Here is a 12,731-nt window from a genome sequence, read left to right on the forward strand (position 1 = left end):
CCACAGCCCTTTCCTAGAAGATATTTAACTCTTCTCTACGTTGAAGAGCAGGTGGTGTACACCAACTAGGACCACGTTCCCATTGGGCAGAGCCCAGAAATGCAAACATGGTGGCTGCTCTCTCAACTAGCAAAAGGGAGTTGCACTTATTGAGTGTCTAGTATGTACCAGACATCTCATGGTTTATGTAAATTATCCTTGTCAAGTTGTGGTTTAGTTTGTTTAAGTCTCAGAGGGCAGCTTTATTTTCAGAATTTTATAAGGCATGTCACTGTAATCGCCAGCTACTGCCTTCCTGCTTTGTAATTTCAAGTAGTAGCTAAAATAGGGGATGTGAGTGTAAGAGTTCAGAAAGCCCTTACATGAACTAGAAAACAAAAATTTGTAAATAGCGCCTTATAATCTTCTCAAAAATATGTTTTTGAGACCAACTGTTCCATATGGCAGAAAGGTTGTTGGGAAGAATCTTTCTTTCTAATCTGGGTAACTCAATAAAGCATTGATTAATCTTTGTTTTTATAATTTTAGTTAGTTTATAAGAAGATATTCTCTTCTCTAGTGTTTCCTTATTATTTTCTTCTTCACTTTTAGGGGTCAGATAGTCCCTGCTATATGTTAAGATAAATCATGGAAGATAAACTCAACACTTTGGGATCTTCCACTAGGATTGGGTCAAGTGGCGTTCTTTGGTTACAGTTTTACTGACTGTTTTTATCTCGTCACATTAGGTTTGTGTTTGATGGGGCCAGTGTTAGGGCTGGGATGATAATTGATTTAGAAGGATAGTGGATATTTTGTGACTGTGGATCTTCAGTATATGCATGTTAAATTAGTTTTCTGATCATGATGTGGTGAAGTTTTGTACCTTGAGCTTTCTTAACAGTAAAGGTTGCTGATACTGGAACTTTAATGGCAGACTTGCAGTGTTTGTTTTCATATTCTTTTTTAAGACCTTAGAAGCCCAAAACATGTTCACAGTGTGGAACATCTTGTGTGAATATTGTAATACAGCAAGATTAAATTCCAGGCTTAGTTTCTGATCTTTTGTTTATTTTTACAGCTATGAAGATTTTTGTAACAACTAAAAACTCAAAAAACCAAGGAATTGAAGAAGCTTTGAAAAATCGTAATTTTACTGTAGAAAAGATGAGCGCTGAAATTAATGAGATCATTCGTGTATTACAACTCACTTCTTGGGACGAAGATGCCTGGGCCAGCAAGGTAAGTGTTATTGGGGGAGAAATAAGCAAAATCCCCAATTTTCCCTTCCTGGGGATGTGATTGTCTCACATTTTTTCTTGTAATTGTGTGTAGCATAAGACTACTTAGATATTATGAAAGTATTTTCTTCTTTACTTTTGTAAAATAAAGGGTTATGGGTTACTTCCTGCTTTTGCACTTTTCCTTTGCTCTGAGGTAGAACAAACAAATAGGTATGCAGGGTGAATGTTGGTTGAAAGCTAGGATGTAGCTTTTCCTTCAAGCTGGAGTCTCATGGATTGGGCTGGTGGAGGAATTCTGGTGTGGTGTATACTCCCCTGGGTGGGAGCCCTGCCTTTCATATGGGTGGTTGTTGCTAGGTGACTAAGTAAGATACAGAATATGCCTATGCCTGAATTTTATGGAAGACTTTTCATAACCAATTTTTGACCCAGAGAAATCTACAAAGGAAACTCTTGACATTTCTAGGTGTGCCCCTTCATCATTCTGTTTTCCCTAAAGAGAGCTTAACTGAAATATTAGTTTTCACGTTTTTGTCAGTTAGTTTGAGGGGGCCCTTTACCCTTGGTCTAGAATTTCCTCTTGAATTCCAGAAGGGTTGGTGGATTCCGCCTAGAGCCCAGCAGTGGTGGTTTGAGGTGCTGCTGCTCTGGTCTGCTTCTTGTCTAGTGATTGGGAACAGAGACACTTGGGTTTACACTTCCCTTGTAGGAGCCCAAGATGCAGGCAGTGGGGGGAACACATTGTCTCCAGGATCCAGCTTCCCCCACCGTGTGGACTCAAATGCTATCTCCAGGGCCACCCAGCAGGCTGGTGGCAGACTACAGAGGGGATATTGTAGTATGATTTCCACTGGGTGCCCAGTAGGGCTCTGTTTGTCCTCCAGGACACCTATAAGGTAAGGTCGAAGCTGGGGCTAAAATCAACAGTCTCTCTTTGTTGACCAGAAAGTTAAACTAAGAGTGGAGGAGAAATTAGTCAGATTATCTTAACTATGGATTTGTTTTCAGAGGCATGAAGTTCTTGAACAAGTTCTAAGACTGTATTTAAAATCCATATTGTAAAATCATGTAACGTCTTTGATATTTTACTTAATTTTGCTTTTGCATATTTGATAACTTTCACTTCCCTGTTATGACTTCTTTATGCATCTTTTTTTTGTTCTCTTGTTTGTTTTATTCTTTTTCTCACGTTTAGAAGGTAAGCTTTCTCTTGCCCTCTAGTTTCTTTGTTGCTTAAAAAGAGAAAAAGCATGTCTGTGAGGTTTTCTTGTGCTGTGTGCCGTGCCTCATTCCGCGTGCCGGTGTGTAACACTGTGCTTGAATATGCGTCAGAATTTGACTTAATACGGGACTCTGGGGCTGTGCTGGGCAGACTGTTTGGCTCATGTGGAGCTGTTTCTTTGGGGGAAGCAAAAGGAAAGACGTTACTATGGGATGTCAGGCTTTCTATATTTGGTGGGTGCTTTCCTCTCTTTGAGCAGTCTCCTGGGAACTGTTTTGGTCTGGTCGTTCCCACTGACTTCACTTGAGGGGCAGATTTCCCCAGGTAGCTGGGTGACCCCTAAGTTACCAGTGGACCTTGCTCTTAGGAAAGGAAACTTCCAGCTGTTGCTATCTCTGTATTTGCCTCTCCTACCAGTTTCCTTTGCAGGCTCTGGAATTTGACTTTTGGAGATGCATCATTGAGGTTTTAAGCCATAATGAAAATGGGTAGGCTAGAGAGTCTAGATGGGGCACCTGTCCTTCACAATAATCCTAGCATTAAAAATCAAAAGGAAAAAAGTCAGGCGTACCTAAAGTTTTTCCTAACTTCAGTACCTGGCTCACTGCATGTTCTGCTATCTAAGCTGTGAATCAGCCGTTGTTGTCCATGATCTCATGTTCCTCTAATCTAATCTTTTTCCTTATTCTCTTCCCTTTGCTTCTAGCAGATGAGAAATAGTAAAAAAGAAAAGCAGGCCTTGCAACCTTAATGTTTCTCTATTTTTGGAGGGGGAAAGTCATCCATCAATTAGTAACTAAGTGTGACTGAGCTTTATTTTGTGCAAGTGCCGAGAGCTGCTTCTTTAAAAACCAAAACCAAAACCGTGGTCAGTTGAGTTTTTCAGGAGGAAGATTAGGCATTTGGGGGCATATACAAGGGAAATATAAACCTGGTCCCCACTGTGTACAGTCTAATAGCTCTCTCAGTTTTATGCTGATCTGGAAGGAACCAGATTGTTAGGATGCTGTAAAACTATCAGAATGAAAGGAAATAAATAAAATTAGTTCAGCTAAAAGAAGCTTAAGTACATAATGACATCAGAATGAGCAAGAAATGTTTATTTTTTAACTTCATTTTGCTTTTGTTTTACATTTACCTGATTCAAATATCAAAATGCTATAAAGGGACTTTCCTGGTGGCGCAGTGGTTAAGACTCTGTGCTCCCAATGCAGGAGGCCCTGGTTCAATCCCTGGTCAGGGAACTAGATCCCATATGCATGCTGCAACTAAGAGTTCACATGCCACAACTAAGGAGCCGGCGAGCCACAACTAAGACCTGGCACAACCAAATAAATAAATAAACAAACAAATAAATAAATAAATATTGAAAAAATGCTATAAAAGGATATGTGTGACACAGCTCACTCTCATCCCCATCCCTATCCACTCTACCTCCCTTACCCCCTAAGAGTAATTGTTTTTATTAATTGCAAGAATATTTAGAAAAAATTTTACCCTGAAAATGGAAATTGGTAACTAGGGTTTGGTTATTTTTCAGTTTAGTAGCATTATGCATCTTTCATTGCTCAACTGTAAGCAGTGAATTAATCAGACCTTGTGTCTGTCTGTGACCCCTGGGTTCCCATTCTGTTTAATACATACGATATCTTTTACCTCCCCTCACCCCTACCAATAAAGAATTAACTTTGTCTTACCATACTTGTTTCATGCTTCCCCACTGGTGCAGTTTTCTCCTGGAAAGTGATGGTTCCTCTAGAAAAGTGGGGGAAGAAAGTAAGTGGAAAAAATTCTTGGTAAAAGTACGTCTTGCCGAATAAGTTAAGATTTTAAAGAGGCAATGCAATAGCTGATTATTTTACGTTTTATACCTACATTCAAATGGCAGATTTACAAATTTATAAGTACTTTGACTTTAAACACTTCACTTTATTTTGAAAATAAAAAATTTCCCCTCCTAAATCAACAATCATAATGATTATTAAAAACTATTTTAGCATTTTTCCTGGGAATACATTATGAGACAAAAGAATTTGGGGTTTAAACACAGTTCTAATTTTACCCTTTGTAAATTTAGCAATCTATATTTAATCTTTTTTTTTGGTATTTATATTACTTGTATCTTGACGCATGCTGAGAATAAAGAGGAAGTGAAAAAAATTTAAAAAGCATTTCATTGCTAAGAATTTTTGAACCCTATGTAGGTGTTCCTGTAACTGCAACTTGAGTCATTAGATACTATTATTCAGAATTCGTCCCTGTGGTGTGTCTTCTCCCACGGTGGGCCTAGGTTGGTGGTGGGTAAATGTAGTGAGTGACTCAGATGTCTTGCACAGATTACTCTAGTCTACCAAAGAAGGAAATACTGGTTAGAACATGCAATCCTATAATAACTTGCCCTTACTGCAGACCATTGAGGATTTAAGGGTTGATTTTTATTTCAGTTTTGAAAAAAATAAGGTTATATATGAGCTTTTTATGAGTCTTTTAGTATTCTATTATGCAGTATTAGTTTTAGTATTCTAGTATGCAGCTAATACAACAAAGGATTTATCTTTTGGAGTTTGAGATAAATAGTTAATTTAGGTATATATAATATTTCATCCTCCCCCCCAGCCAAAGGAGAAAAGCCCAACATGTTACAGGAATTGACATTTCCCTTCTGATCCAAGTGATCTTTTAGTTGGTATAACTGATTGTGTGTGCATAGGTGGCACAGAAGCACTGAGAAGGTATTCTTGGAGATGAGGAACTGATGCCTGGGAGGGTAGCTTGCCTGAAGGCTCAGGGCTAGATGACTTTCTCTCCAAGGTTAAATGTAGTTTATAAGATTTTGTTCTACGGCCCAATTTATCTTTCCAAAAACATCTTTGTTTAAAACACGGACTTGAGGGTAGAAATGTGGTCAGGAATGGGCTGGAGTGGGAAGGGTGGGGGTGGGAGGTGTTAGTGGAAAAGGGAGAGTAGCTTGGGCAGTGAATGAGAGGGAGTCCTTAGTCCCAAATTAAAAATTTTCAAGAGCCTGGGAACGGAGAAGCTCACTTTCCCTACCACAGTTCCTCTTGATCGTCTGTGGGAGGAACTCAGTGGTTCTTGGTATTATTCAGTGTTCTTTAGGTCTAACTTTATATTAAATTTCAGAAGTGTTTCACGTCCTGGAAAAGCATGTAAAAAGGAGTCTTTTAGGTTGTCCTTCTGACTTCTGGTATATGTGGCAGAGTGCCAAGGCACTATGGTTTTTCTCATTTAAAACCTGAACTCATCAGAGTTTTACAGTAAAACGGACCAGAGCAGGAGGGTATCAGATCCCTGACAGCTGTCCCCAAAGCTACATGACTAGATCTGGTCTTTTTTATATTCACTCTTTAAAAAAAAGAACAACAACAACAACAAAAACAGAGAAGAGATTGGTGGAGACTTTTCTTGTTCCCAAATTTGAGATTTTACAGAGAACAGTACTTATTGAGGGTACAGTTTTTTCTCTTCTATTTCATACCCAGAGTGTATTCTGAGTACTTAGACCTACATAACAAGGTTTAACAAAAAGCTTTATGGTACATAGTGTAGTTGACCCCAGAGTTATGATTATTTTTACCCTTTATAAATATATCTCAAAATTGCTTCTTAGTCCTAGTTGTTCATTGAATTTGTTTATATTATAGCCAGTGTTAGTATACTTCTTTTGTTGCTTATGTCAGAATTCTGTCAATTCCATAACAAACACTGCCCTTCAAAAGAAATTCTTAAGAGATTCTTAAGAGACCAAAATATTTGTTCCCACAGACATTTTTGCTTTTAATAGATATGACATTAAAATGTATTGTGTTTAAATGATTCTTTACAATTTGCTCTATTCCAGAAAGAATTTAAGGTGGCCCTCTCAGTGACTGTTTTAAATCTCCAAAATTGTCTAAAGTTTATGCTCTTAAAAACTTTGGTAACTAATTGAAATTCCCAGTGTAAAAATGCAGCTTCATTGCAAATTTGCCATTGATTATTTTTAGGAGAAAATGAGCATCTCTTAATGTTAAATTCTTGATATTCTCACATCTCATACTCAGGACTAAATTAGTCACATCCTGAGAATCAGATTCTTTCCTTGAAGCATGGTGACCACGCTTTATTAGGGAGAAAAAAGCAGTGACTTTTGAGGATACTGAATAGAGCAAAACTAGTTTTTCTGTTGTGTTTCAAATCATTTTGGGGCAGTGGAGAATAAAAGCAGTTATTTAGGTTAGTGAGGATTATGAATTTGATTTATAGAGCTAATTTTCTGGGCAGTATTAACCAAGCCAGAATTGGCAAGGCAAAAGATTTGCTGACTACTGTAAAAGGTTAGTGGAATCTTTGGCAACTCTCTTTGGTAAAAGAAAAAAATTCTTGAATTTCATCTAATAGAAAATAATGAGGTTTGAGATCAAACTGTGTTTCTATGACTGAGCCCCTTAATTTATAAAATTAAATTACGTTAAAAATTGAAGTTCAATGAAGCAATGAGGGAAAAAAATGCCTAAAATAGAACCTAACATGTAGGAAGTGCTCAATTAAGATTAGTTTCCTAACTGGTAGCCTTTAATGCTAGAATAGACACTGAAAAATTTCTGATCTTTGTTTCCCCTTGAATTGAGATTTTTGAAATGTTATAAGTATCTATTGTTTTTTTTTCACTGAAAATATAAGTGTATTAGAGAAATGGTTATTAATAGATTTTAAATTAAGTATTTTTCCATGGCTATAATTCCTCTTCTTCAGAATGTGCACAATACTTCCTAGGTGAGAGATCATGAATTCTTTTTTAAATCTGTGTCTAGACAAAGTCCTATAACTGGTATTAGACCTTAAAGGCTACCCGACTCTCTGAGGTTGGGTGTTGCCTGCGACTCTCTTTAAAAAGATATTGATTTGGGCCTTGCTAATTTGGAATTAAGCTAAAGTTGACTTTTGAAGACAAGGTTTGCTGTACAGATTAATTTGAACTAGATGAAGGAAGAGCAAATATTTAAACCATTTGAGAATCAAAGCACTTAAAAAATGCCACTTGTCTACTTACAGTACTAATGACAGATGGATTTTGAAATAGATCCTCTTATGACTGCCTTTTATTGATAGATAGCTATCATAATTTCATATAACTTGATAATAAAAATATTTTATTTCCATTTTTTCAGTAATTTAGTTCACTTCTTTTCAGTTGCCATGGCTGAGAATTTGTTATTTAGAGCCTTAGATAGCCAAATCTGTATCTGTTTAGATGGGGAAAGAGGGAGTCCAAAGCTGAGAGTCCTGTAATTTGAATAGGTACTTTGGAAAAGCTGGTGTCAGGCTGCTGACCTTAAGCCTAATTATCAGTGCTCCCAATGCTTATTGGTGCTGCTGCTGGGTTTTGTTTGAATTGGAAGTGGGGATGCTCCTAGTGCCCCCATGTGGAAAACTGGTGGCACCACACCTTGAAGAACCCCGGTTTGCAGGACTGGAAATTGAAAAAAGGTAGGGATTTAAGGCGTTGCCTAGAGTTTCAGAGGTTAACTCTGTGCTTTGATGGATGGGCTCTGTAAGATCCAGTTCCCTAAGCAAAAGGGAGAGAGGCTGTCTTTTAAGGTGTTAAATAGACTTAAGAGATGGCCAGTCTGTCAGTTGTGAGGATGGGTACGTGCATATTTGTTATATTGTTTTCTGTATATCTATTTACTTAAAAAACTTTATTAAAATATATGTATATTTTAAAAGTGATTAGTCTGTTGTTTGGACTTCTCATGCTATATCCTGGGAGATTTTATGCTAGTTTTATGCAAGTCATTATGAATCCTGATTTTAAACAATAAATTGAGACCCACTTATTTTATCCTGCCTCTTCTTCCAGATTAGGGACGGTAAGGGAACTAAGGATGAGGAGTGGCAGGGAAGGCCCGAAAGACACTTCTTTCTTGTATTACATTTGGTGGTTTACTTGTGGAATTAAAACTGAATTGCTAGATTAAAATTTTCAGCTTTCTTCCAGCCAGTAATTCCAGGTTTTTCAGATTAAACATAGTGAAACATCAAGCAGTGTGTGTATATTTCAAAACAAGATGTAGAAGAACTGTGGATTGTGGTGCCACATGCTAATGAGGCTTCCCTGAAGCGGGGAGAGCTTTGGCAGGGCTGCAGTAGATGATTGTTGACTAGTGGAAAGGCTGATAATGAGGCATGTGACAAGAGGGCTTTTTCCAGCTGAAGACATTGAACATCTTTTGGCTTGAGCAGTTTTACCAGTTTTCACAGTTTAGCAATAGGGAGACTAGGAAACAGAATTAACTGAAGATTTGCATGCAAGATGCTGCATTTTGACAGAAATAAGCGTTATGGTGTGATGAGAATATTTTTAAGGCTGTTGTAGGACTACCGTAGCTATTGTATGTTAATGGTGTAATTTCTCTGTCTTACTTTGTATCATGGTATCTTAGTTTTTGCAAAGAAAATACTTGTGGTATTTTTCTTCAAAAGGACACTGAAGCCATGAAGAGAGCGTTGGCCTCCATAGATTCCAAACTGAACCAGGCTAAAGGTTGGCTCCGTGACCCCAGTGCCTCCCCAGGTAACCCTCTGGTTCTACTTTTCTGATAGATAACAGCAAAAAGCTAGAAACCAGGCAAACAAAAGAAAAAGAAAAAAAAAGAAAAATCATTTCGTAATCTCATAATCCTGAGATAACTACTGCAACATTTAGGGGCATACTCCATTCTCTGATAGTTTTGACTAATTGAAGTATTACTGGTCCTTAAAAGGATGAAGGGCATAGACTACCTCTCATCACGGAGGAATAAAGCAAAGTGAACTGGGCTTTCTTTGCCAAATTATTGGTTCACCCCTTCCCTGAATCAGAAAGGTAATTATTTTGAGTGAAAGCTCTTCTTTTCTAGTTCCCATTGGGCAGATTTCCATTTACGTCAACAGCGTACTTAATTAAGCAGATGAAATGATGATGCTAACAAGAATTGGGAAGCAAAGTTGACTTGTATGAAGATAAGACCCAAATAGGTTATTGAGCGGTTATTGAGCTAGGCATTATGGATTTTCTAATCTAATATTTATTCAGTTTTAGATTAATATTTGAATGAATGTGAAAAGCCTAATGGAGTTTAGAGGCATTGAGTACTATTGAATTGTTAGAGCCTACTTTCATCATTCACATGCTTACCACAAACTGCTTATTATCTCCAGATGGGTATGGTTCCAAGGATCTTTTTGAGCAGTCTCTGTGGTTAAAACCTCACCCTATGGTTGTAAGGGCAGTGCTTGGCTGTTAGCTATCAGATGTATTGCCTTCTATTCACTTGTCATTTAAAATCATCCATTCCTTCTTGAATGAAATGACTTGTAAAGCAACCTTTGTAAATAATTAATGGATCAACAATGTAGATATTGAACAGCTCGCTCGCTCTCTCTTTTTTTTTTTGGCTGCGCCACCTGGCTTGAGGAATCTCAGTTCCCCGACCAGGGATCGAACCCAGGCCATGGTAGTGAAAGCCTGGAATCCTAACCACTAGACCACCAGGGGACTCCCTTGAAAATCTCTTTGTTTTAGGTGATGCTGGTGAACAGGCCATCAGGCAGATCTTAGATGAAGCTGGAAAAGTTGGTGAACTCTGTGCAGGCAAAGAACGCAGGGAGATCCTGGGAACCTGCAAAATGCTAGGGCAGATGACTGATCAAGTGGCTGACCTCCGAGCCAGGTAAAGTTCCTCTGCTCTCACCAGAGCAGTAGTGGTAACAGTTGGGATCTCGCTCCTGACGGAGTGATTCAGAAAGCAAGTTTCTGTGAATTTTACTGAGTTCTCTTTGGCTAATAGATAACGTAGATATTATATTCTACTAATTCTTTTGAGATTGGAGTGAATTTTCCTTTTGTTGAACTTTTAAAATATGTAGATGCCTTATCGTAAAGTTGAAATTGAAATAGAAATCTGTTTTTTTAGTTTCTAGCCATAGGCTTATGAAAAATAAGGTGCATAGATATCTTTTATGAAGGCTGGATAGAAAAAAAACATAAAGAGTGAAAACGTTGGAATTATTTCACATGTCATTTTAAAAATCAGTTAAATAGATTATCCTCTACGTTGGTCATTTCTAGGCTCTTTTGAGTTTCTATTTCATCATTATTCATTTGGTTTTATAATTCTTTTACCTATCTCTTACCCACCTCAAGTCTTGGCTTTTAGGATCCACCCCCATTCCCCAAATTAAATATGTATAGTTTGCTATTAAGAAAACTCATTATAATATAGGTTTGTTTGGAACTCATACATATAGTTAATGAAGTTCTAAAAGATTCTCATCTTTATGGAATTTTATAGTACGGACATTGTGAAAAATTGAGGTATGATGACACACTAGTATAAATGAAATTTAATTTTGCTTCAAGATTGTCATGAAACGTCTTCAGATAATTCGAATACAGTATAAGGTCTCCCTACAAACTAAGGCTTCAGGAACACGCCTTGACGTGTTGCACACCATTACACCTAGCCTCAAATGTATTAACATAATGGACTTAAGAATATAGTTTTTTTTTTTGCGGTATGCGGGCCTCTCACTGTTGTGGCCTCTCCCGCTGCGGAGCACAGGCTCCCGACGCGCAGGCCCAGCGGCCATGGCTCACGGGCCCAGCCGCTCCGCAGCATGTGGGATCCTCCCGGACCGGGGCACGAACCAGTGTCCCCTGCATCGGCAGGCGGACTCCCAACCACTGCGCCACCAGGGAAGCCCAAGAATATAGTTCTTAAAGGAGTGGTTCCTGACCTTTCTTGGACCAAGGTCATTTTTATAATTTGATGAAAGCCATTAATCTCTACCTAAAAAGATACATATAAACATGCCCATACAATATTATATGTAATTTCCAGAGGTTCATGGATTCACTGTAGCCCTGGAAGCTCCACGGGCTTCAGGTTAAGAGCCTTTACCTTAAAGGGAAGAAGGAACAGCATAAATAAATGTGATCTCATTGAGTGCAGTGGGCCTTTTCTCTTGCTGTGAAGCAGTCTCCTCTGCCATGAGCATGCCAAGAACTTTACAGAAAGGACAAAAAAGAAGTTCTGTTCCCATTTGGAGAAATGCCAATGCAGTTTGACAAGATTCTTGGCTCTTCTAATTTCTCACTGCTGGCTCTTTTGTCTGCAGCCTTTTCACAGTGTGGTAGACAGTTTTCAGTTGGAATTCTCAAATACACAGTTGTATGTATTTAGAGAAAGATGAATCTGAGCAAGAGAACGAGGTAGTTGCTGTACAGGACCGACCATAAATCAGTAAAGAGAAAAGGTTGGAACAGTGAGGAGCCTCAGTGGGCCTGCTTCACACTGGAGTCTGCGATAGCCTTTCACAATGAAAGATTACAAAGCTGTCTCCTTGTTATCCTTTCTTAAATATGCCTAGCTTTCTAACAGCTTAGTGGCTGACACTCAGTAACAATTTCCTCTTTGGTATTCTTCTATTCAGTCACCTAGAGTTTCTAGGGTTGTAAGTATATATTTTCCCCTCTATGGTACTCAAACTTTTTATTTTGAATGAAAAATTATGCAACCCATAAATATTTTTACTTTTTCACAGTTGGACTGTTATACAAACAACGTTCCTCATAATGAATTACTAGATTTGAAGGAAAAAAGCAAATTAAAACATAAAAAGTATATTTCCAAAAGTCTTAGACTCCTCTGCCATGTAAAAGGGAGGTGTCAAGTACAAGTAAAAGATATATATATATACCTGGCAGTAAATATTATTGAGTTCACTACCTCAAATATTGGTATACATGAAAAACATATAAATTTAAAAAGAGGATAGGTAGATGAATGACACACCCATACTGTTATTAAGGGAAGCAAAGATGTTTTGTAGTCTGTCCTAAAATCAGAAACTCAGGTTATGATGATCAGCCATTCCATTCAACCAAATGATAAAGTTGCCACCCCTATCATTGAGTTTACCAGGCTGGGTGGATTCAAAAATATGAGTATAAAAAGATGGCAAATCTTACTTTGCTATGACCTGGGAAGTCTCTAACAAAGGGAAAATAAATTTCTACTAACTCACATCATTTTTTTGTAGTAGTAGCATACCACTTCTGAGAGAGGAAAATAGTGAAATTAGTTCTTTAGGAACATGACGAGAAATAATGGTTTCTTGTCCCTGTGTGCCCTTTTCCCTCAGTACTATCTGGTTTTGATACTTATAGGTTGCATAGGAGTGGAAAGTAGATATTTAAGATTACCATTAGGTTATGATAATGACAACTCTGTAATAACAATAGT

The 12,731-nt window shown here is 37.9% G+C and overlaps 1 protein-coding gene across 3 annotated transcripts in view; it reads left to right on the forward strand.

Annotated features, from left to right (window-relative positions):
* VCL (vinculin) overlaps positions 1–12,731 on the forward strand; it is a 99,043-nt gene that overhangs the window by 56,898 nt on the left and 29,414 nt on the right. For all 3 annotated transcript variants that reach the window (XM_029244913.1, XM_029244915.1, XM_029244914.1), the window contains exons 6-8: positions 1,061–1,221; positions 8,929–9,019; positions 10,010–10,157. In XM_029244913.1, coding sequence (XP_029100746.1) covers positions 1,061–1,221; positions 8,929–9,019; positions 10,010–10,157 — 400 coding nt within the window. The remainder of the gene's footprint in view (positions 1–1,060; positions 1,222–8,928; positions 9,020–10,009; positions 10,158–12,731) is intronic.

Source organism: Monodon monoceros, unplaced genomic scaffold (assembly GCF_005190385.1).
Source record: "Monodon monoceros isolate NGI ecotype Baffin Bay Population unplaced genomic scaffold, NGI_Narwhal_1 Super_Scaffold_4, whole genome shotgun sequence".
Taxonomy (NCBI): domain Eukaryota; kingdom Metazoa; phylum Chordata; class Mammalia; order Artiodactyla; family Monodontidae; genus Monodon; species Monodon monoceros.